This window comes from Myotis myotis, unplaced genomic scaffold, assembly GCF_014108235.1.
Source record: "Myotis myotis isolate mMyoMyo1 unplaced genomic scaffold, mMyoMyo1.p scaffold_m19_p_20, whole genome shotgun sequence".
NCBI lineage: Eukaryota > Metazoa > Chordata > Mammalia > Chiroptera > Vespertilionidae > Myotis > Myotis myotis.
The window spans coordinates 17,010,316-17,030,270 of NW_023416325.1; the positions used below are offsets into that span (position 1 = coordinate 17,010,316).

The following is a 19,955-nucleotide window of genomic DNA, read 5'->3' on the forward strand; positions in this document are numbered from 1 at the left end:
GGGTCGTACCACGCGTGGCGGGGGCGTGGGGGCGTGGCGGGGGCGGGGGCACCGCGTCTACCCGGCCCGCGCTGCGCCCCCTCCCCTGCCGCAGCCCCCGAGGCTGGGCGCGTCCACAGGGGCTCCCCTGCCGCGCGCCCGAGGCCCCTCTCCGGGGCTCTGGGGAGCTCGGCGCGGCCGGGCCGGGGCGCCCCCCCCCCCCACGGCGCGAATGGTTCGGGCCGCGCCTGCGGGACGCTGGCTGGTGGCTGTTGATGGGCGCGCGGGGCACACGTCGCTAGGGCCCGGCTGTCCCCGGGAGTCGGGCCGCGCGGTGCCCGGGGCGGGACCTGGGCGGCCGGGGTTCCAGGATTCCGGGGTCCCCACAGAAGAGTCCAGCCGCGTGGAGAGGGGCACTGAGGGTTGCAGCCGACGTCCAGGAGCCAGGATACTCAGGTGAGAAAAACTCAAGAATGCAGGGGGTCGCATAACCCACGGACACAGACGGTAGTGCGGTGAAGGCCTTGGAGGGCAGAGGGGGGAAGTATTGTTGTAATACTTTCAACAATAAAGATAAATTTTAACAAAAAAGAATGCAGGATCCTGGGACATGAACCCGGACACTGATTTGGGGGTGGGGCATGTGGGGCATGTGGGGGGCGTGACCCCCCTATAGTAGAATGGTTACGTGCACAAGCTCTGGACTGCTGCCAGGTTCACATTTCGCTTCCTCTGTTTTAGCTTTATAGGTGTGACTGACACTTGTGACGTCACCTTTTGGAGCCTCAGTTTTGTCGCCTGTAGACATAAAGCTGCTTCACAGAACTGATGAGAGGATTCAGTGAGACAGCGCTTCCAAAGCGGTTTGCAGGAGGTAGGAGTGACCGGTTCTTTCCTGCCCCGTAAATATATGCAGGATTCAGACCTGCCCTGCCTTCCCCTCCCACCAGAATTTGTTTTGTGGTTGGTGCCAAAATGGACACAAGCCCCATCTCTCCTTCATCCCTCTAGCATTCTGTAAATATTCATCGAGTACACACTGTATGGGAGGAATGCATATTCGTTAAAAATGTGCCTGTAGCACCCCTCTCCCCGTTATTGTGACAGCTAAAAAAAAGTCCAGTAGATTTCCGAAATGTCCCCTGAGCTTGGCAGTTCCCCTTTGAGGAGGACTGCTTGACCCTTTTGCCCTTGGAATGGGGACTTAAGAGACTGCCAGTCTTTCCCTGATGGCACTGCCGATGACAGAGGGATGGCACCCTGACCCCTTTCACAGGGAGCTCTGGAGGCATGGCCTGGTGGGCAGAGCATGCCTACTGTCACCTGGCACCACGGTCAGCATGAAGACCCCTGTGGAACTGGCCATCAGTGGGATGCAGACCCTCCACCGTCAGCACCGCTGCAGGGGCAGCTATCAGGTCAAGGCCAGGGCATCGTACGTGGATGAGACTTTGTTTGGCAGCCCTTCAGGCACCCGGCCCACGCCGCCAGACTTTGACCCACCCTGGGTGGAGAAGGCCAACAGACCCAAAGGAGTGGGCAAAGAGGCTTCACGGGCTTCGGGAGCCAATGGGAGCTGTGAGACCACCTCCTCCAGGGGCAGTACCCCGACCCTCACCCCAAGGAAGAAGAACAAATACAGGTAACAGCATGGGGAGATGCACTCCTGCACTCAGTATTGCCACCTAGGGTCCTCTTAGAGCCCTGCTGTTCACATGCTGTGTGACCTTGGGCAAGCCCCCTGCCCTCTCTGAACTATAATTTTCTCATGTGGCAAGTGGGATTTAGTGGTTTTACTGAGAGGATTAAGTGAGGTGAGGTGTGTACTGTGCTGGGCACAGTAACCTGACACTTAGGAAAGCTCTTGATAAATAGTAGTGAGACTGGCATCTGAGGCCCAGAGAGGCCAGGATTGGCCCAAGATTACAGAGCAGTTTGCATAAGATTACTGGTGTGGTTGATCCATGAAATGACATAGATTTGCTGGTTTCAGATTTCAGCACGTCATTTTGAAAATGGTTCTTGCTGCATTTTCATGAACAAATTAGAAAGCCAAGAGCTGATGCTAATGGTTATAAAGTAACTAGAGGCCCAGTGCACAAAATTCATGCACTCAGGGCAGGCCCTCAGCAGCCTGTGCCCTCTCATAGTCCAGAAGCCTTCGGGGGATGTCCCACTGCCAGGGAAGAGGGAGAGGCTCCTGGCACTGCCACTGTGCTCACCAGCCATGAGCCCAGCTTCTGGCACACTGACCACCAGGGGGCAGCTCCTGCATTGAGCATCATAGTGACCAGTCGTTCGGCCATTCGGTCAATGTGCATATTAGTCTTTTATTATATACTAAGGGCCCAGTGCACGAACTCGTGCACCTTGGAAGGACCTCTAGGTCGTGAGGCTGAAGTAGGCACAGGGCTGGGTCTTGGCCCATCCTCCATGTCCCCACCCAGCCCTTCCTGCCGCGGCCTCCGGTTCCCTATCTGCCAGTAGCCCCAATCCTGCTGCCGCTGCTTCCATGAGCTGATGGTGCCAGCCCCACTCACACGCATTTACAGCGTGGAGCGATTGGGGCCAGTGCCAGCAGTGGTGCGAGTGCCGCTGCTGCCCTGATCACCCCTCAGGAGCAGGGGAAGACGAAGAAGTCCTCAGGGATGATCAGGGCCAGCAGCCACTACTCACACCTGCTGATGGTGCCAAGTGATCGGTACCGGCACCGGGCATAGGCAGCGGGTATGAGCAGCAGCTCCGGTGCTGGTTGCAGGTGTGAGTGGGGCCGGCGCTGGCAGTGGGTGTGCGTGATGGCTCCGAGGGCCAGGCAGGATCCCGGCGTACGGGAGCAAAAAATTTTCAGTAACCACCAGCGGCTCACTCTAATGACAGCAACCGGCGCCCCGCCTTTGTCTAGTGACCATCCTCACCTGCTCCACCATCCCACCACAGCCAATGCCCCCCATGTTCTGCACACTCCCCCTGGTGGTCAGTGCACATTATAGCAACCGGTTGTTCAGTTGTTCTGCCATTTGGTCTATTTGCATATTAGCCTTTTATTATATAGGATAATGATTAGATTAGAATGAGATTATTGGGATTATTCCAGATTAATATCAACCTGGAAGGAGATATCTGGTAGTGGACCTCAGGGTTCCTTCTTACTTATTTATCAGTGGTTTGGACAAAGACACAGGAGACTGGTGTTTTAATTGATTGTGGCTGCCATAACAAAATACCATAGACTGGGAGGCTTACCAACAGAAATTTATTGAAGTCCAAGGTCAAGGTGCCCACCCGGTTGATTTCTCCTGAAGCCTCTCCTTGGCTTGCAGAAGGCCACCTTGTCACTGTGTCCTCATATGACCTTTTCTCTGAGTGTGTATACTCCTCATGTCTCTTCTTAAAGGGACACCATCCCTATTGGATTAGGGGGCTCACCCTCATGACCTCATTTAACCTTGATTACCTCTTTAAAATTCAACACTCCATAACAACTAGTTAATCATATTTAGGATCCATGCTGAGCCAGGAGGGACATACTTTAGTCAAGAAAAGGAAATGGTGTCTATTTAAGGAGATAAAAATTCAACGAGATAAAAGGAAGACTTGTTGTTATTGTGTCAGGTTGAGGGCAATGTCCCTGACAAGGTCTGGTTGACATTAGCAGCACTGACACCTACAACTTGGCTGAAAATGCTGATGTAAATGTAGGCTGTATTAGCAGAAGTATGGTGTCCATGACAAGGGAGGTTACAGTCAACCCCATGCTCTCCTGGAGGATGGAGTCTTGTGCTGGATGGTGACAAGTAGAGGGTTTCACATGAGAAGGTGCATCAGACAGACATGTGTTTCCATCAGATATGGTTTGAGAAGTTAAACCAAGTAGCAAAAGGTTGACTTTTCAATTTGGAAATTTGAGCACTTTTAGTCCTGGTCTAAAACCATGGACCTCACAGTTGTGGGATTAATTTAAAAAAAAAAAAAAGAAGAAGAATTGCTGAATGAATCTAATGAAAGATGAGAGGCCGAGAAGGCATGTATATGTCTGATTCACTGGTTGAGAACTTGGTCCTTGAGCCAGGCTGGATTTGAATCTTCTCTCTTCCCTCCTTCTTGCTATGGGGCTTCACCCTCCCTATACCTCAGTTTTCATGTCTGAAAAATGGTATTATCAATCTCTCCCTCCTGTGGATGTTGTGAGAAGTAATGAGATAATGTATGTGGCATGCTGAGTCCAGGGCCTGTAAAGCCCTAGCTGGTTTAGCTCAGTGGATAGACCCTTCAGACCGAAGGGTCCCGAGTTCAATTCTGGTCAAGGGCATGTACCTTCGTTGCAGGCTCCTCCCCAGCCTGGGCCCTGGTCGGGCCATGTGCAGGAGGCAACCAGATATGGTTTCCACCAGACATGGTTTGAGATGTTAAACCAAGTAGCAAAAGGTTGACTCTCTCACATCAGTCTTTCTCTCTGTCTTTCTCTCTCCTTCTCGCCTTAAAAATCAATGGAAAAATATCCTCTGGTGAGGATTAACAAAAATAAATAAGTAAATATATCAGTAAATATTCAAAAATTCAAATCAGAAGGGCCAGAGGACTACAAAGGATTCAGCTTATGAGGCTACTAGGAAAAAGGAAAAGGAGAGGCTAAAAGAAAAAGTGAAGATTATAAAAACTAACATTGTATTAATTAGGGCTGTTAGTTGCAAGTGACAGAAAACTTATCCCAAGCTGGCTTCAGCAGAAAAAGGGAATTTGGGCCTTACATAACCGGGGCTCAAACCATCATTGGGATCCTGTCTTCATCTTAGTGCAGCTTTCCCTCACAGGTTACAGGTGAGATGCCACCAGCTGCTTTGCCCTTATATCCGCCAGCTTTTCAAGGTCAGGAGGCAGAAAAACATCTTCCCTAGTAGTTTCAGCAAAGGTCCTAAGGCAGACTCTGATTGGACCGAATGGGTCAGATGGCCATTCCTGACCAATCAGTGTGGCCAGAGGAGTGAAATATGCAAATTGACCAGGCCTGGGGCACATGCCAAGGAACAGGGGGACTGGGTGCTAGGCAGGGGCAAAATAGCAGAGATGGAGGTGGTGGTACATGAGGGGGCTGTGCCCTCACTGGGTGCCAGGCTGGGAGACAGGGACTTCTGGGTTCTACCGGCAGCCCTCTCTACTGCTGCAGGTGCCTTGCGGGGGTGGCGTGGGGTGGGCGGGTGTTAAGGTTGTAGGGTTTGTTCGCTCACTTCGTTTCTCTTCCCTTTGCCAGACTGATCAGCCACACTCCTTCTTACTGTGATGAGTCACTATTTGGCTCCCGACCCGTGGGCACCTGCTGGGAGGCCTCGTGGATGGTGAAGGGGGGTGCTTCAAAACTCCACACGCTCTTCTGGACACCCCCAGCCACCCCGAGGGGCCACCCGCCCCACCCCAGGGAAACCCCAGTGCGCACCATTCACCCATCCGCTCCCACGAAGACAGAGCCCAGGGAGGGGTCTGAAGCTGGGAAGGTGTCCAAGGGTGGATTAGACTCTCCACGGGCTCTGAATGTCCCCAGCACTGGCCGCCCACCCACTGGTGGCTCCCCCATGAGTGGGCCTCGAGATCCCAGGCCTTCGCCATTCGGGGTGACCTTCCGGACCCCCCTGGTGACTCCCAGGGCTCGGTCAGTCAGTGCTTCAGTGCCAGCTACGTCCCAGCGAGGGGGTGCCACCCCGAGACCAAAGCCCCCTTGGAAATGAGTTTCCCGGTCCTTTCATCAGGTTTGCCCACAGCAAGGGGAGGCGTTTCAGAGGATGGCACAGGTGGGGGGCTCCTGGGGAGACCCCCAGGCATCGGCGAGGCACTCACGGCAGCAGGCATGGTGAGGGTGGTCAGGGATACCCTCTGTCCTGACAACCTCTGGTTCCCTGCTGCCTCCACAACGTGGATGTGAGGGCCGCCCCTTGAGAGGCCTGTTCTAGTCCCATCATAGCCACATGCTGTATCGGTGCCAACCCAGGGATGCCCCCCATCACTCCCACACATTGTCCTGCCTCCAAGTATGAATAAATGGTGTGGTCGCCAATCTGGAGGGTTCTTCCCCTCCCCGCCCCCCCATGAAACCCCCCTTCAAGCCAAACTTCCTGCTCAGGATGAGTTTCCAGCCGAGTCTGAAGGCCTCAGAGTTTTCCCTGGCACGGTGTCCAGGTGATATGTGGGTGGACTTTTTATTTTAATGATCATGTATTTATTTTCACGTATTAAATATGTCAATAGTCACAAAGCCATGACTTTCACTACCTTTTTTCCTTAAGGGAAAAGCCGATGTTAGGCCTGAGTTGGGTTAAATAACGTTTAATGATATAGCAAGGGAGCACAGAAATGGTGACAGTGGCGAGTGGGGGCCGGAAGTTCCGGAACCCAGGTCTCAACACTGGGGCCTCCTCCCGTTGGTTTCAGCTACTGCCACTAACTAGGGGGTCGGCTGGCTCTTCCTGAGATGAGAATGTGGGCTAGAGTTTCATGCATTTCCCACCTTTTCAAAAAACAACACACAGTGACTAGGACCTGACCAAGCCGAGCGGTCCAAGGCCAGAAAGGGACGTGCATCTGGAGAGCTCTCGGGGTCGAGGCCCGAGGGATCAGACGCGCCTTCCCTGCACGGAGGCTCGTCAGCTGCACCACCTGGGTCGGGCCCCTTACAGGCAACAGCAGGGCCTTGGCTCAGATGGAGTCGCACCAGGATCCCAGCATCCTGGCGAGTTTGTGGGGGCCTGGGCTTTGGGCCTTGCCTTGACCCCCTTTTCCCCTGATGCACCTCCAGGAAGCACAGGGATTCCAGAACTAGCCAGAAGCCCCATCATTGGTTCTGTGCTGCCCCTAGGGAAGGGGAGGGGAGAGGGAGGGGAGGGGAGGGGGGAAGGGGAGGGACCGCCAGTGGCCAGGGCCAGGGCCAGGGATGCATGTGCAGACACCACTTGGGGCAGGTGGGGCATGAGGCAAGCAAGTCAGCAGCTCTCTTGGCATTTTAAACATGTGGGATGTTTAAACTTCCTAGAACTTTCACAAAGAATTAGTTTAGTTCCCTCCCTTCCAGCTCTCATTTACACACACACACCTTTCCCCGTTTAAATAGACATGAGCCAGAAATACCTCTTTCCTCCAACTAGACTAAAAGAAAGGCAACAGCCTGAGTGTGACGATAAGGGGCAACTGACAAGGCCATAGCATCTGGGAAGACTGTGGGGAGTGGTGGGGACTGGGGCAGCCTGCAGTCTCCGCCCTCTAGTGGGTGCTGCAGCTCAGCTCTGGAAGAGCCCAGGATATCTGGTTGGTGAGAATTTTCCAGAAAAGGCAGGAAGCTGGATTTCTGTGTGAGGGCCCCTGATTTTTTTTTTTTTTAATACCAGCAGTGAATTTTGAAAAGATACATTGTTCAACTACCTGGGCACCAAATAAAGCCCATGGAGGCTGCTGGTCTATGATCTTGGGACACCTGAGCTTTCACAGTGCTGATGGCGGGAGAAGCTGTGGGCAACTGGGCAATCCCAGAGCGGAGCTGAGGGCAGGGAAGCCGGGTCCTGCTGGAGCTCTCTGCCTGCCCCCCACCCTCCGTGGGCAGACCTGCCGGGTGACGTGTCCATCGTGGCCTTGGTGGCTTCTGGCCTGGGACCAAGGGGGCTGCAGCCTGGGCTCTGTCCATTTACAGGCATGGACACACGCACAGCCAACCACCCTGGGTAAAATGAGGTTTATTCACAGGAAGTGGTTTAAAATGGTTTTTAATTTTGAAAAAAGTATGAAAGTTATGATCGCCGGGCTTCCTGGTCCCAGTGGCTTCCTGGCCGGCTCTCGGGGGGGAGGGGAGAGGCCGTGCACGGGATCAGGACAGGCCTTGGGGGAGGGGGCTCATTTCTTGCCCTTGCCCTTGCCCTTCTCGCTCTTCGCTTTGCCCTTGCCCCGTTTCTTCCTCTTGGACCTGAGCAGGGAGCGGACCAGGTAGCCCTTCCACACGGCCTGGATGAGCGTGGCCGCCCTCACCATGCGCATCATCTCCTGCTCGTCCTCCATCCTCTTCTTGGAGGTGATCTCCCGCTCCTCCCGGATCTGGGCGAACTCCTCCACCAGCACCTCGTACCTCTGCTGCAGCTCCTCCAGCTGGATCTTCTCCTCCTTGTGGATGATGTCCAGCTCCTCGTACTCGTCCTGCGGAGGTCGGTCGGTGGGCTCACCTGGCATCGGGCCTGCCTGCCACGCCCTCTGCATGCACCCGCCCTTCCCGCAGGGGCTCCTGGGCCAGCAAGGCCCCTGCACTAGGCTTTCTGCCTCCAGGGCCCGGAAGAGAGTGCGAGAGGTGATGAGATCCATCCTAGTACCAGGTGGGACCCAGGAAAGAGCACGGCTTGTGGTTGGCCAGACTGAGTCCAAATCCCAGCTCAGCCACACCGTTCAAGCCTTCATTTTTCCTCATCTGAGGCATGGTGACAATTGCAAACACAGGAGAGGGTGTTGGGAGCTGCTTCCAGGATGAAATGACACAGGACAACACAATTACTGGACGTGGTGCCAAACATGCGTGGTGACGTAAACAGTGCAAGCTGCTGCCACTGAAGCCGTTCATTTTACAAAGAGCGTGCGTGGCACTTCCCCAGGGGCTAAGTCCCACAGTTCGTCCTTATGTCTAACTCCAGCCTCTCCTGCTGTAGCTCACACCCATCTCCCTCCCTCCCACTCACGGTTGCCAGCCTCCCCAGGGCCCCCTCCCCAGAGCACTTGTGGTCAGACAGCCAGGCCCCAACTTGCCCTTCCCTGAGCAGCACACTGACTGGACCCCGGATTGATGCCACCTCCAGTGCCCACCAGGCTTCCTGGCCCCACAGCCAGGGCCATGGGCCACCGAGGTTATCACGGAGCTGGGTGGGGGGTATTGTAGGCCACCGTTCCCTGGGCACTTCCTGCAGGCCAGACCCCGTGGGGGACACAAGCACTGGCGACAGTAGTGCCTCACTGACCGCACCCTGGCCCGGCCTGGGATGACGACCTGTTGATCATGCACAGAAATGGGCCCAGGAAGGCCAAGCCCCTTGCTTAGGGCCCACAGCTGGTGAGTGACTAGAGGAAAACCTTCCTCCCTGCTGGGCCCCAGCACCTGGCACGGGGCAGGCTCGCAGCAGGAGCTTTCTGAGTGGCCGAGGCAAGCGCTCACCTTCAGCCCTGGCTTGGGTGCCGGCAGGAGCAGAGAGTACGGGATGTGGACACTAGATGGAGCCAGGATCATTGGCCCAGTGTCAAGCACTTGGTGGCTCACAGCTTCTGGATCCTTCCCTTCCACCTCTCCCCTTGCTGCCCCAGGCTAGACAAACCTGGGCGCCTAGGGAAGGAGCAGGGAGGCCCAGAACTCGGCCAAGACTGCAGACCATCCTGGGGCCTCTCCTCCCATCCCCCACGCCCAGAGGATTGTGGGAAATACACTTGAGCGAGACCCATGCAGCAACAAATACCTGCTTCTCGCTCATCTCCGTATCGTATTTCTGGATCCAGTTCTCGATTTCCGTCTCCACTTTATATTTCTTCTAAACAAATAAAAAATCCAGTTAGTCATTGACTGACAGGCTAGAGTTTACAATAAACAATGCCAAGCACACTCCGCACCAAGCTGCCCTGTGGTGGGTGCCTCACATGCCTCGCCTGTGAATCCACGCGAGGCAGGTCCCCCATTTCACAGATGAGGAAACCGAGGGTCAGACGTGCTCACTCACTTGCCCAAGGATATAGAGCTGATGAGTGCTAGAGCCCCATTTGAAGCCAGCAGTGTGGCTCCAGAACATTCTAAGCAGAGGGAGCAGCAGATGCAAAGGCCCTGGGGTGCGAACAAGCTTGTGGGGTTTCTAGAACAGAAGTCAAGCCAGTGTGGCTGGAGTGGAGTGGCCGAGGAGTGGTCCCGGGGAGGGCAGTGTGAGAAGCTGCGTGGCAGAGGGAGTGTCAGCAGGGGGAGGAGCTTGGGTTCTGGTGCAAGGGGGAGGGGAAGCTATTGGGTGGTTTAGATGCAGTGGAGGGTCGTGACCTAATTTTGCTTTTAAAAGAGATCCGCTCTTGCCCTAACTCGTTTGGCTCAGTGGATAGAGCATCGTCCTGCGGACTGAAGGGTCCCAGGTTCGATTCCGGTCAAGGGCATGTACCTTGGTTGTGGGCACATCCCCAGTAGGGGGTGTGCAAGAGGCAGCTGATCAATGTATCTCTCTCATCGATGTTTCTAACTCTCTATCCCTCTCCCTTCCTCGCTGTAAAAAATCAATAAAATATATTTTTTAAAAAAATAAAAGAGAGCAGCTCCTAGCCATACACCGGAATGCTACTCAGCCATAAAAAGGCATGAAGTGCTGTTGCACGTTACATCCTGGGTGAACCTTGAAACATGCTGCCGAGGGAAAGAAGCCAGACACGAAAGGCCACATGGTTTATGATTCTTTTTGTATGAAACGCCCAGAAGAGGCAAATTCATAGAGACAGGGAGGAGATGAGTGGTTGGGGCTGGGGGAGGGAGGGAGTGGGAGACACTGCTCATGGGTGTGGGTTTGCTTTGGAGTGATGGAATGTCTGCAACTAGACAGGCGGTAGTTGCACAGCACTGTGAATGTGCTAATGCCACTGAACTGTTCGCTCTAAAAAGCTAATCCCATGCCATGTGCATTTCGCCTCAATTTAAAAATAACAACAAACCAGCTTCCTAATCCACAGAGCAAGAATTCTCAACTTGGGCAGCATAGATGGGCCTGTGACCCCCAAGGATTGCCCACCAGTGTGGATGTGTGCGCCTCGGCTTTTTAATGGGGGAGAGGCCCGAGGCTTCTATCAGGTACTCAAAAAAGTCGTTACAGCCCTGAGTGGTTTGGCTCGGTGGATAGAGCGTCGGCCTGAAGACTGAAGGGTCCCAGGTTCGATTCCGGTCAAGGGCATGTACCTTGGTTGTGGGCACATCCCCAGTGGGGAGTGTGCAGGAGGCAGCTGATCGATGTTTCTAACTCTCTATCCCTCTCTTTCTCCCTTCCTCTCTGTAAAAAATCAATAAAATATACTTAAAAAAAAAAGTCCTGACACTAAAATGAAACCGGGAACAAGCATTAGAAAGGGTGCCCTCCGTCGGGAGAGGGACTGCAAAACACGCGAGTGCACAGGGGCCTGGGGCCTGGCTGAGATGAGGGAGAGGCACGGGGGGAATGGTGTGAACTGAGCACCGACTCTGCACCAGCTCTCTGCCTGTCATCTCACTGAATTCTTGTTAAGACTGAGTTGATCCCGTTCACTTTAAAGCTGTGGAAACTGGCTCGGTAATGGCCTGAGGTTCACATGCTCCTTTGGGTCCTTTGTACGGTATCGACAGGTGGGTTTCATCATCCCTGCCAGGCCCAGGGGAACGAGGGAACCTGCCCCAGCTCACGGAGGGGGCGTGCAGTAGCAGGACAGGCCATCTCTGCCCCCAGGCCCCTGCGCTGCACCCTCCTGCCTCCCAGGGGACACTGGCTCCACCCTGAGCTTCCTGGCGGCTGGGGCAGCCCTGCCCTCCACGCTGGGCCCCCTCCGCCCTGTCCCCGCTGCCGGGCGGCTCCCAGGGCACCTTCCTGAGCGCCTGCTCTGCCTCCCGGTTCTCCATGACCAGGCTGTGGAACTGCGAGCGCAGCTGCAGGATGTCCTGCTGGATCTTGGCCGCCCGCCCCTGCGAGGCCCGGTAGTCCGCCTTCTGCTGCTTCTCAGCCTCCTGCTTGGTGCGGAGCAGGCTGTTCTCCGAGAACTTGAGCACCTGGTGCAGGTGGTTCTTCAGTTCCTGGATCACAAAGTTCTCCTTCTCCACCTGGGCCCGGAAGAGGAGAGGCCGCGTTAACGCCTGCGTGACCACGGTTCAGCACAGGCGCCAGCCATTGCTGTGAGGTCACCTCGCCGAGTCCTGCCCCCCCCGCCGGTGGGCACAGGGACAGCGTGATGACAGGCCAGGAAGCGGAGGCCGAAGGGGTCAAGTCGTCCGTCCGGCATTTGAAGCCAGGTCTGTCTGACCCAGAGCCCGGGTTCTTGGCCACCCCCTCTCTTTCCTGGCATGAGTGGAGGGCAGGGGAGAGGGCTGGGACAGTGGGGCACTCCTGCTGGGGCACCGTGGGGGTGCCCAGTTGGCAGAGACACAGCGTGATGCACGAAGGTGTGATAGACACACCCCACAGGACTGCCACCTGCTCTCCCTGAGTGCCTGGCTTGTCCCTGGCCCTCGGTTGGTTCAAAAATAGGGACAGCCCTGGCCGGTTTGGCTCAGTGGGTAGAGCGTCGGCCTGTGGACTGAAGGTTCCCGGGTTCAATTCCGGTCAAGGGCACATGCCTGGGTTGTGGGCTGGATCCCCAGTAGGGGGCGTGCAGGAGGCAGCCAATCAATGATTCTCTCTCTCCCTCTCCCTTCCTCTCTGAAAAAAATAAAAATACATATTTTTTTAAAACTGTAATGAACCCAGCTCTTTAAATCCTATCTTCCTTACTGTGAACCCCATGAGGCTGGGACCATGTGCTTATTTATAAGACCTGGCACCTCGTAAAGTACTCAAAACCATATTCATGGAATAAATGAATGAAAGCATTAAATCCCGGGGGGTGGGGGGGCGCGGAGAGAACCCAACTGCCAGAAGGTTTGGGCTGCCCTTGGGCTCCTTCCAGGACTTGCCCACACTGTAAGCGATACCTCCGCAGCCCTGTTCTTCATTCTCTCCTCCAGTTCGTTCTCAAGCGTGTCAATGACCTCCTGGTTCCTCCTGTTCCGCTTCGTGATCTCCTGGATGAACTGGCTCTTGTCTCTGGCTTCCATGGGGCAGGTGAGCAGCTTCTCAAACAGGAAGCCGCGGAGCTCCACCAGGCTGTCGATGAAGCCCTGGGCTCCCCGGCCCCTCTCCTGCGCCTGCGCCCGCACGAGCTGGGCCGCCTGCGGGCGGCTGAGCAGGAGTCTCAGGATGTTCTTGGTGGAGTCTTTGATCTGCCCCATGACCGGCAGGAGGTTGGATTTCTGCAGCTCGATGGAGAGGAGGAGGTCCCGGAACCAGGCTTCCTCCTCGAAATCTTCCTCGGCCTGCAGCTGCATCTCCTCCTCCTGCAGGTAGCTGACCTTGTCCGTGAGCACCTGGCACAGGTCCTCGTGCTCCCGCACCGCCCTGGCGAGGTCCTCGCCCAGCAGGCCCTCCAGGTCCTCGGCGTTGGCTGCCACGTAGGACAGCAGCGTCACCAGCTCCACCTTTTGGATGGTCTCATCCAGCACGGACATGATCCTCTTGGTCTCGATGGTGGTGAGCTTGGTCTTCAAGGGGGTGAAGGGTTTCAGTGGGGAAGCTGCCTTTTGGGGTGTCTCTGCTATCGCCCTCATTTTGTTGATGTCAGGGACCTGGTAGAGGGCGCCCACGGCCAGGATGTCTGACGCCATGTTACGAGCAGCCTCCTTGGTCTTCGTGGGCCCTGGGAGACTTCGATAGGCTAGACAGGCCTCCTGCCTCTGTTTTCCTGAAAAAGGAAGGGGCACGCAGTTAGGAGAGCTGTGCAGGCGTCAGTGTGGCTGGTGTGGCCACCGCAACCATAAACTTGGCACTGAGGGGTCCCCGCAGGCGCTCTACAGCTTGTCCACAGAACCCCTCTCTGACAGCAGTTGGTGGCTTTGCGACAGCGACAGGGCCGCAGGGATAGGAGGGCCAAGTATGGAGGTGGGTCTCAGGCACAGGTGACAGGCAGGGGCCAACCAGGAATGTGGACATCATTCTAAGTATTTGTAAGTACAGAAAACTGGTCACACAGGTGCCAGAGGAGTTGAGAGGCCAACCAGGGCAAGGTGAAGTCCCCCCTTGCCAGCCCCCCAACCGGCCAAGGTTAAATTGTTAGTGGCAGGAAGCCACCACAGGAGGAGGTGGGGAGCTTCGGGGTCAGGGTCAGCCGGGGGAAGCCGGAACCCCAGCCGTTTTCTATCCGGGAGAGGCTGCAGTTCCAGAGTACCTGTGGCCACTGCCACGAACAGCCCAAAGCAAAGAGGGAGAAGGACTCTGGCTTCTCCCTTCACCCCGCCCTCCAGTCTAACACCAGTGCCTCCCATTGGTCAAACCCAGTGAGGAACCAACTGACAAGGGAGCCTGGGCAATGCAGCCTGGGGATGGGGGGTGTGGGGGTGGGGGGGAGGGTGGGGGAGCAACAGCCCAAGACACAGAACAGAACAGGGACAGAGCAAGCAGGACTAGGGCCAGCACAGCCCACCTTGCGCCGGGTTTTTAAATCAGGGTGGGACGGACAATGACTTTGAAACACATTGTTTAAAAAACAGCTTTGCTCCATGCAACGCTGTCTCCCGGATTGAATTCTGAAAGGGAAACAAGGACGTTAGTAAAAAAAACACTGGTGAAATCCCAATCAAGTGGATAGTTTGGTCAATAGCACTGCATCAATGTCAATGTCTTACTGGTAGTTTGGATAAACATGACACGCTTATGTAAGATGTTAACAGTAGGGGGAGCCAATGGAGGGCATACGGGAATTCTGTATTATCTGTGCAAGCTTTCTGGAAAGCTATAGCCATTACAGAATAAAACGCCTATGTAAAAGACCACTTCGGAAAGATCTACGGGGGCGATCAGAAATCAATAACCCACATCGCTCTGTGGCATGACGACTAGGAGAGCTCTCTGCAGCAACCCCGCTTGGGTTCAGATCCTTGCTGGGGGGCCTGGGCTTTTATCTAATTCCCCTAAGCCCCGGCCTCATCGGCCATAAGACAGGGATCTTCGGCTTCTGCGGGATGTTTCTGGCACGGGGCCTGACATTGCGAGCGCTCAATAAATAATAACTGATATTATTCATCCAGGGAAACCGAAATCCCAGGTCCAGGACTGCGATGATTCCCGGTTAGAGTCTCAGCCCCGTTGGAGATCCACAAGTCTCTGATGAACCTGGGCTCCCAGCAGAAAGCACCTAAGACAGACCCCCCCCCCCCCCATCCGCCCCACGTGCCCGTCCCTTGCCCTGCTCCTTCTTTATGCCTCATCCTGATGATCGGCCATCCTAGTGGCTCAAGTCAGAAACCTGAGCGTCGCCCCACACATCCCATCTGCCCCCACTCCTATCAGTGATCTCTCCTCGACAGCTCCCTCCCCACGTCCTCCCTTTCAGCAGCCTCTCTGCCACCAGGGGCCTTGTAATCTCTCGCTCAGATGATGAAAGAGCTGCTTACATCTGCTGCTGCCCCCTGCAATAAAGATCATCCCTGTAGAGATCTAGTCTGGTCTTTACTGAGCCCCCGGGGATATGAGGGAGAAGCCAGGTGTGGTTCCTGTCCTGCCGGAGTCTATAACCTGGTTTGGGATATAACACATGCATGCACGAAGGTTCAACAAGTAGAGGAGGAAGAGAAGAAAGCTGTAGTCCCAGAATAGGAGGAGATTATGACCAGCTTCAACACCAGACTGGGGACTTGATCTGGTAGGACACTGGGATCCATTTTGATTGCAGGCAACGTGCGACAGGATAAAATCAGATTTTTTGAAAGAGATCTGTTGTGTGGAAGATTTATAGGGAAAGGACTGGTGGCCGGCTGATAAATTGAGATGCTATAAACCTTCCACCTCAGGGCCTTTGCACATGCTATTTCTTTTTCCTGCAATGCACTCCCCTTTCTCTCTCTTGCCAAGTTAATTCCTTATTCTCAGTTCGTGTCACTTCTTCAGCAAAGCCTTCCCTGGGCTTCCAGCCTTGGTCGAACTCTCCTTTTAGGTTATCACCATGCCTAACCCTCTGTGGCCGGCGCCACCCCCGCCCCAACGTGCTTGCCTATATTGTGCAGGCTGGACACACTTACTGCGCTCCTTCTCAGCCTCCTTCACAGCGAGGGGAGGCTGCAGACAGAGTTCAAGCCCATGAAAACCAGAAGAAGGAACCAACAGGACTTGAGGAGTGAAAGACAGCTTCGGGTTTGGGTGACAGGGAGAGAACTTTGGGGCCCCGGAGTCACTAGGGAAACGGAGAGGCCGTTTGGAAGGGAGAACAATGCTCAGTGTTTAAACTCCCTGAGTTCCAGCTGCCGTAACCAGAGCAGACAGCGGACAGGATGTGCTGGCCTTCCTGTGATCCGTTTTCCCTTCGTCAGGCGACAGCCCCGTTTCCCTTTCAGGACTCAGATCCTCTCCCCCGCTGTGTGCAGTCCTGGTGGGGCTGCGATCCGAGAGCCCTGCTTTTGCCCTCGTGGGAGTTCCAAGGGCCATGTAGGTGGGAGATGGTGGCGGCTGATGCCTGCCACTGGTGGGTTCTGAGGACCCTGCTTCTTCAGCTTTTCCGTCACCGTTCACGGTTCGTTTAGGCGGGGCCGGTTTCTGTTGCTTGCGACCAAAGAACCCTAGCTGACCACACAGCCTAGGCACAGGCAACACAAGATGGAGCGGGCCCCAGAGATATCAGTGCAGAGGAGGAGGAAGAGTAAACGGAGAAGGAGTGGGAATCAAAGAAATGCCGGAAGTGACGAAAACAAGGGTAAAGGGAGCCGGTTCAGAGGCCGAGGCTGCCCTGTTCTGGGCCGGGCCGGCGGGACCCCAGAAGCCTCGGGGAGCTGAGGACTGAGTGGAGGAGAAAGGCATCCCTTTCATCCTCACCCATTTCCTGCTTTTCCTTCAATCTCCTGAGTTCCTTTAAGGCTTTTTCCTGAAGATAACGTTCTAAGGATGGCCACGGACCATCCTCCCCGAGGATGAAGGATCTGTGCCCTATGGCCACAGGACGAATGGGACCAAAGCTGTTAATGAACGCACTTCAGCCCCCCCTCCCCCCGCCTTTTCCTCCTCCTCCTCCCCCCAAACCTCGCAGGCATAAATCAAAACGCCCCAATTCTTCGGGGATGGCGGCTGGAAATGCAACGTTACATGAAATGTTTCCAATTTGCTTTCAGCCAAATTACCTCTTTTGCTTTAAAGGGCAAACTTGTTTTCTTTGATTATGATGACGCCCATCAGTTCTTGACAGCTCATTTGGGTGAACAAGAAAAAGCCCGTGGAACTAGGATCGGGGGAAGCGTGTCTGACTGTGATGACAGAAATCACTGGAGAATCTCTTTTCCTTGAATTCTAATATGACCATTCCGTGTCCTTTTTTTAATGCCACCAACCTTAATGTTGAAATCATTTCCAACTTCAGCCTCTCCTTTGAAAATTCCTGCCCTGAGAGTTGAAGCAAGATTGCTAATGGGTGGGGAACTTTAATTGGATCTTCCCTTTATTTGTCATTAATTCTGCTGATGGACTTTATAAATGGAAATACATCTTTATCATGCAAATTATACCTCAGCTTCATTCACGGGGTCTGGTTAGATATCTTATGACTCTCACTCTCAGAACATTTTGAAAGAAAAGAAAAGGTTTTGAGGTAAATTATATTTTTTCCCCCTTAGGAGGAAAAGGGGAAGAACATTTAACCTCACAACTACCCCACAAACCCAACACTGGTGCGTGGAGAAGTCAGAGGGTGCTGAGAAAAACTGGGAGCTCAGTGGTTGAGCGTCGACCTATGAACCAGGAGGTCACGGTTCGATTCCCGGTCAGGGCACAGGCCTGGGTTGTGGGCTCGATCCCCAGTGTGGGGCGTGCAGGAGGCAGCTGATCAATGATTCTCTCTCATCATTGATATTTCTATCTCTCTCCTCCCTTCTTCTCTGGAATCAATACAAATATAATTTAAAAAAAGAAAAGAAAACTGGACTATGTGTGTGTGGGGGGCAGATGGGGGAATCTCATTTTAAGGAATACCAGAAAACATACTATGTGTCAAACACTATTCTAAATTCTTTTTTTTTTTTTATTCCTCACCTGAGGAGGATATTTTTTCCATTGATTTTTAGAGAGAGTAAAAGTGGAGAAGGATGGGGGGGAGGGGGGAGAGAGAGAGAGAGAGAGAGAGACATATAGACTGATTGCCCCTGCACTCGCCCTGATGGGGCTCAGGATCTAACCTGCAACCAAGGTATATGCCCTTGACCAGGAATTGAACCAGTGGCCCTTCAGTCCATGGTCCAACGCTCTAACCACTAAGCAAACCAGCCAGGGCTATTCTAAATTCTTTACATGAATTAACTCCTTTATTTTTCATAACAACCTGATGAGGTTGGAGCTTTTATTACCTCCATTTACAGAGGAGAAAAGGGAGGTAGAGAGGGGTTAGAAGTTTCCCTTAGTTTACAGCTAGTAAGTGATAGAGCTGGCATTTCAGCCCAGGCAGCCTGTCTCAGGAGCCTGTGCCTCATAACCACTATTCTGTCCGGTCTCCCAATTTTAAGATTGACTTCAGTGTGGACACAGTCAAATGATTCTTTGCTGGTTCAGTTCCAGTGCATCCTGTCAAGCGGAGACTTAGGGAACAGAGGCGTTTAAGATAAGATTGAGGCCCTGGCTGGTTTGGCTCAGTGGATAGAGTGTCGGCCTGTGGACTGAAGAGTCCCAGCTTTGATTCTGGTCAAGGGCACATGCCTGGGTTGCAGGCTCAATCCCCAGTAGGGGGCGTGCAGGAGGCAGCCGATGAATGATTCTCTCTCATCATTGATGTTTCTATCTCTCCCTCTCCCTTCCTCTCTGACATCAATAAAAGAATATTTTTTAGAAAAAGATAAGATTTAGTTCCTATAGCAGTCAATCTACTTAACAACCACAAATATGAATATTCATAGTTTTTAAAAATATATATTGTCAAAAAGCAAGGCTTGCACTGGCTGGTGCTGGTTGAGCATTGTCTCACGCACTGAAAGGTCCCTGGCTCAATTTCTGGTCAGGGCACATACCTAGGTTTTGTGGGTTCAATACCTGGTCGGGGCATGTACAGGAGGCAACTGATCGATGTTTCTCTCTCACATCAATGTTTCTCTCTCTCTCTCTCTCTCTCTCTCTCTCTCTCTCTCTCTCTCTCTCTCATCAATAAAAACAGCCTGGCCAGAGGAGAGCAGAGATCCACTGAACTAGTCATCATTCTCCAGTTTCCTCCTCCTTACAAATTAATTCATCGTGATTTTTAATCCCTCTTTTGATGAAAGTGTAGTTTTAGGAGTGTCTATTTCCAGTTACATCCAACTGTGATAGGAACATTTTGGATGTTGCAGACAGAAGGAAGAATTTCCTAGTAAGGAGTTTAGAATCCTTCTAAAATAAACTTCTCTTACTTAAAAAAATATTTAAATTATAACCTTACAAAATGCAAAACACTGGCTTTTCCTGGCTTACAGATTATGTTGAAGAGGTGTCTTTTTTAAACCAAAGGTTGTGCCCCTTTAGTGAGTGAAATCCATTCACCAGTTAAAAATAAATGAAAGACGCCCGAGCTGGTGTGGCTCAGTGGATAGAGCGTCAACCTGCGGACTAAGGGTCCCAGGTTTGATTCTGGTCAAGGTCACATGCCCAGGTGCAGGCTCGCTCTCCAGTGGAGAGGGTGCAGGAGGCAGCCAATCAATGATTCTCTCTCATCATTGATATTTCTATCTCTCCCTTCCTCTCTGAAATCAATAAAGAAATTATATATATATATAATCTTATATAATAAAGAGCTAATATGCAAATGGTCATCATGCCCTCATGTGCCAGGGCTGGGGGACCTGAGGTCACGTGCGCCCCCTCCCCCCGCTCCTCCAGTGCTGGGGCCAGGGGACCTGAGGCCACGCCCGGTGGGGCTTGATGGGGGTGGGGCCGGCTGGGTCTTGGTCTCGTGCGATTTTGAGGCACGTGCGGGTGGGTGTAGACTTGACTCTGGGTCCCATGGCGCTCCCCAGACTCTGACAGGAGAGAGATTTTTATATACATTTTACTAATTTTCTTTCATCTCTGACACTTCTATTATAGAGAAAGGGCAAATAGCAATATTAAAATATTTCCTCTAATTAATTCCCTTTTAATGTGCATGAATTTCATGCACTGGGCCACTAGTGTGTGTGTGTGTGTGTGTGTGTGTGTGTGTGTATTTAAAAAAAATAAATGAAAGACAATAGAAAATATTAG

General features: G+C 53.4%; 2 protein-coding genes and 1 long non-coding RNA gene across 3 annotated transcripts; 2 read left to right on the forward strand and 1 right to left on the reverse strand.

Moving 5' to 3' along the window:
• Window positions 1-72: 72 nt before the first annotated feature.
• Window positions 73-6,223, forward strand: RITA1 (RBPJ interacting and tubulin associated 1). Its single transcript, XM_036353580.1, has 4 exons — window positions 73-435; window positions 721-853; window positions 1,256-1,621; window positions 5,228-6,223. The coding sequence occupies exons 3-4, from the start codon at window positions 1,320-1,322 to the stop codon at window positions 5,697-5,699; spliced, it is 774 nt and encodes a 257-aa protein (XP_036209473.1). The 5' UTR covers window positions 73-435; window positions 721-853; window positions 1,256-1,319; the 3' UTR covers window positions 5,700-6,223.
• Window positions 6,224-7,735: 1,512 nt separating this feature from the next.
• On the reverse strand, window positions 7,736-13,439 carry IQCD (IQ motif containing D). Its single transcript, XM_036353576.1, has 4 exons — window positions 12,656-13,439; window positions 11,555-11,788; window positions 9,441-9,512; window positions 7,736-8,145 (listed from the first exon to the last, which is right to left on the reverse strand). Exons 1-4 carry the CDS (start codon window positions 13,382-13,384, stop codon window positions 7,849-7,851), a joined length of 1,332 nt encoding a protein of 443 aa, XP_036209469.1. The 5' UTR covers window positions 13,385-13,439; the 3' UTR covers window positions 7,736-7,848.
• LOC118678228 lies at window positions 11,762-15,190 on the forward strand. Its single transcript, XR_004974822.1, has 4 exons — window positions 11,762-11,977; window positions 12,689-12,785; window positions 13,064-13,250; window positions 14,804-15,190. It is a non-coding gene; the product is annotated as an uncharacterized LOC118678228 (long non-coding RNA).
• The last annotated feature ends 4,765 nt before the right edge of the window (window positions 15,191-19,955 follow it).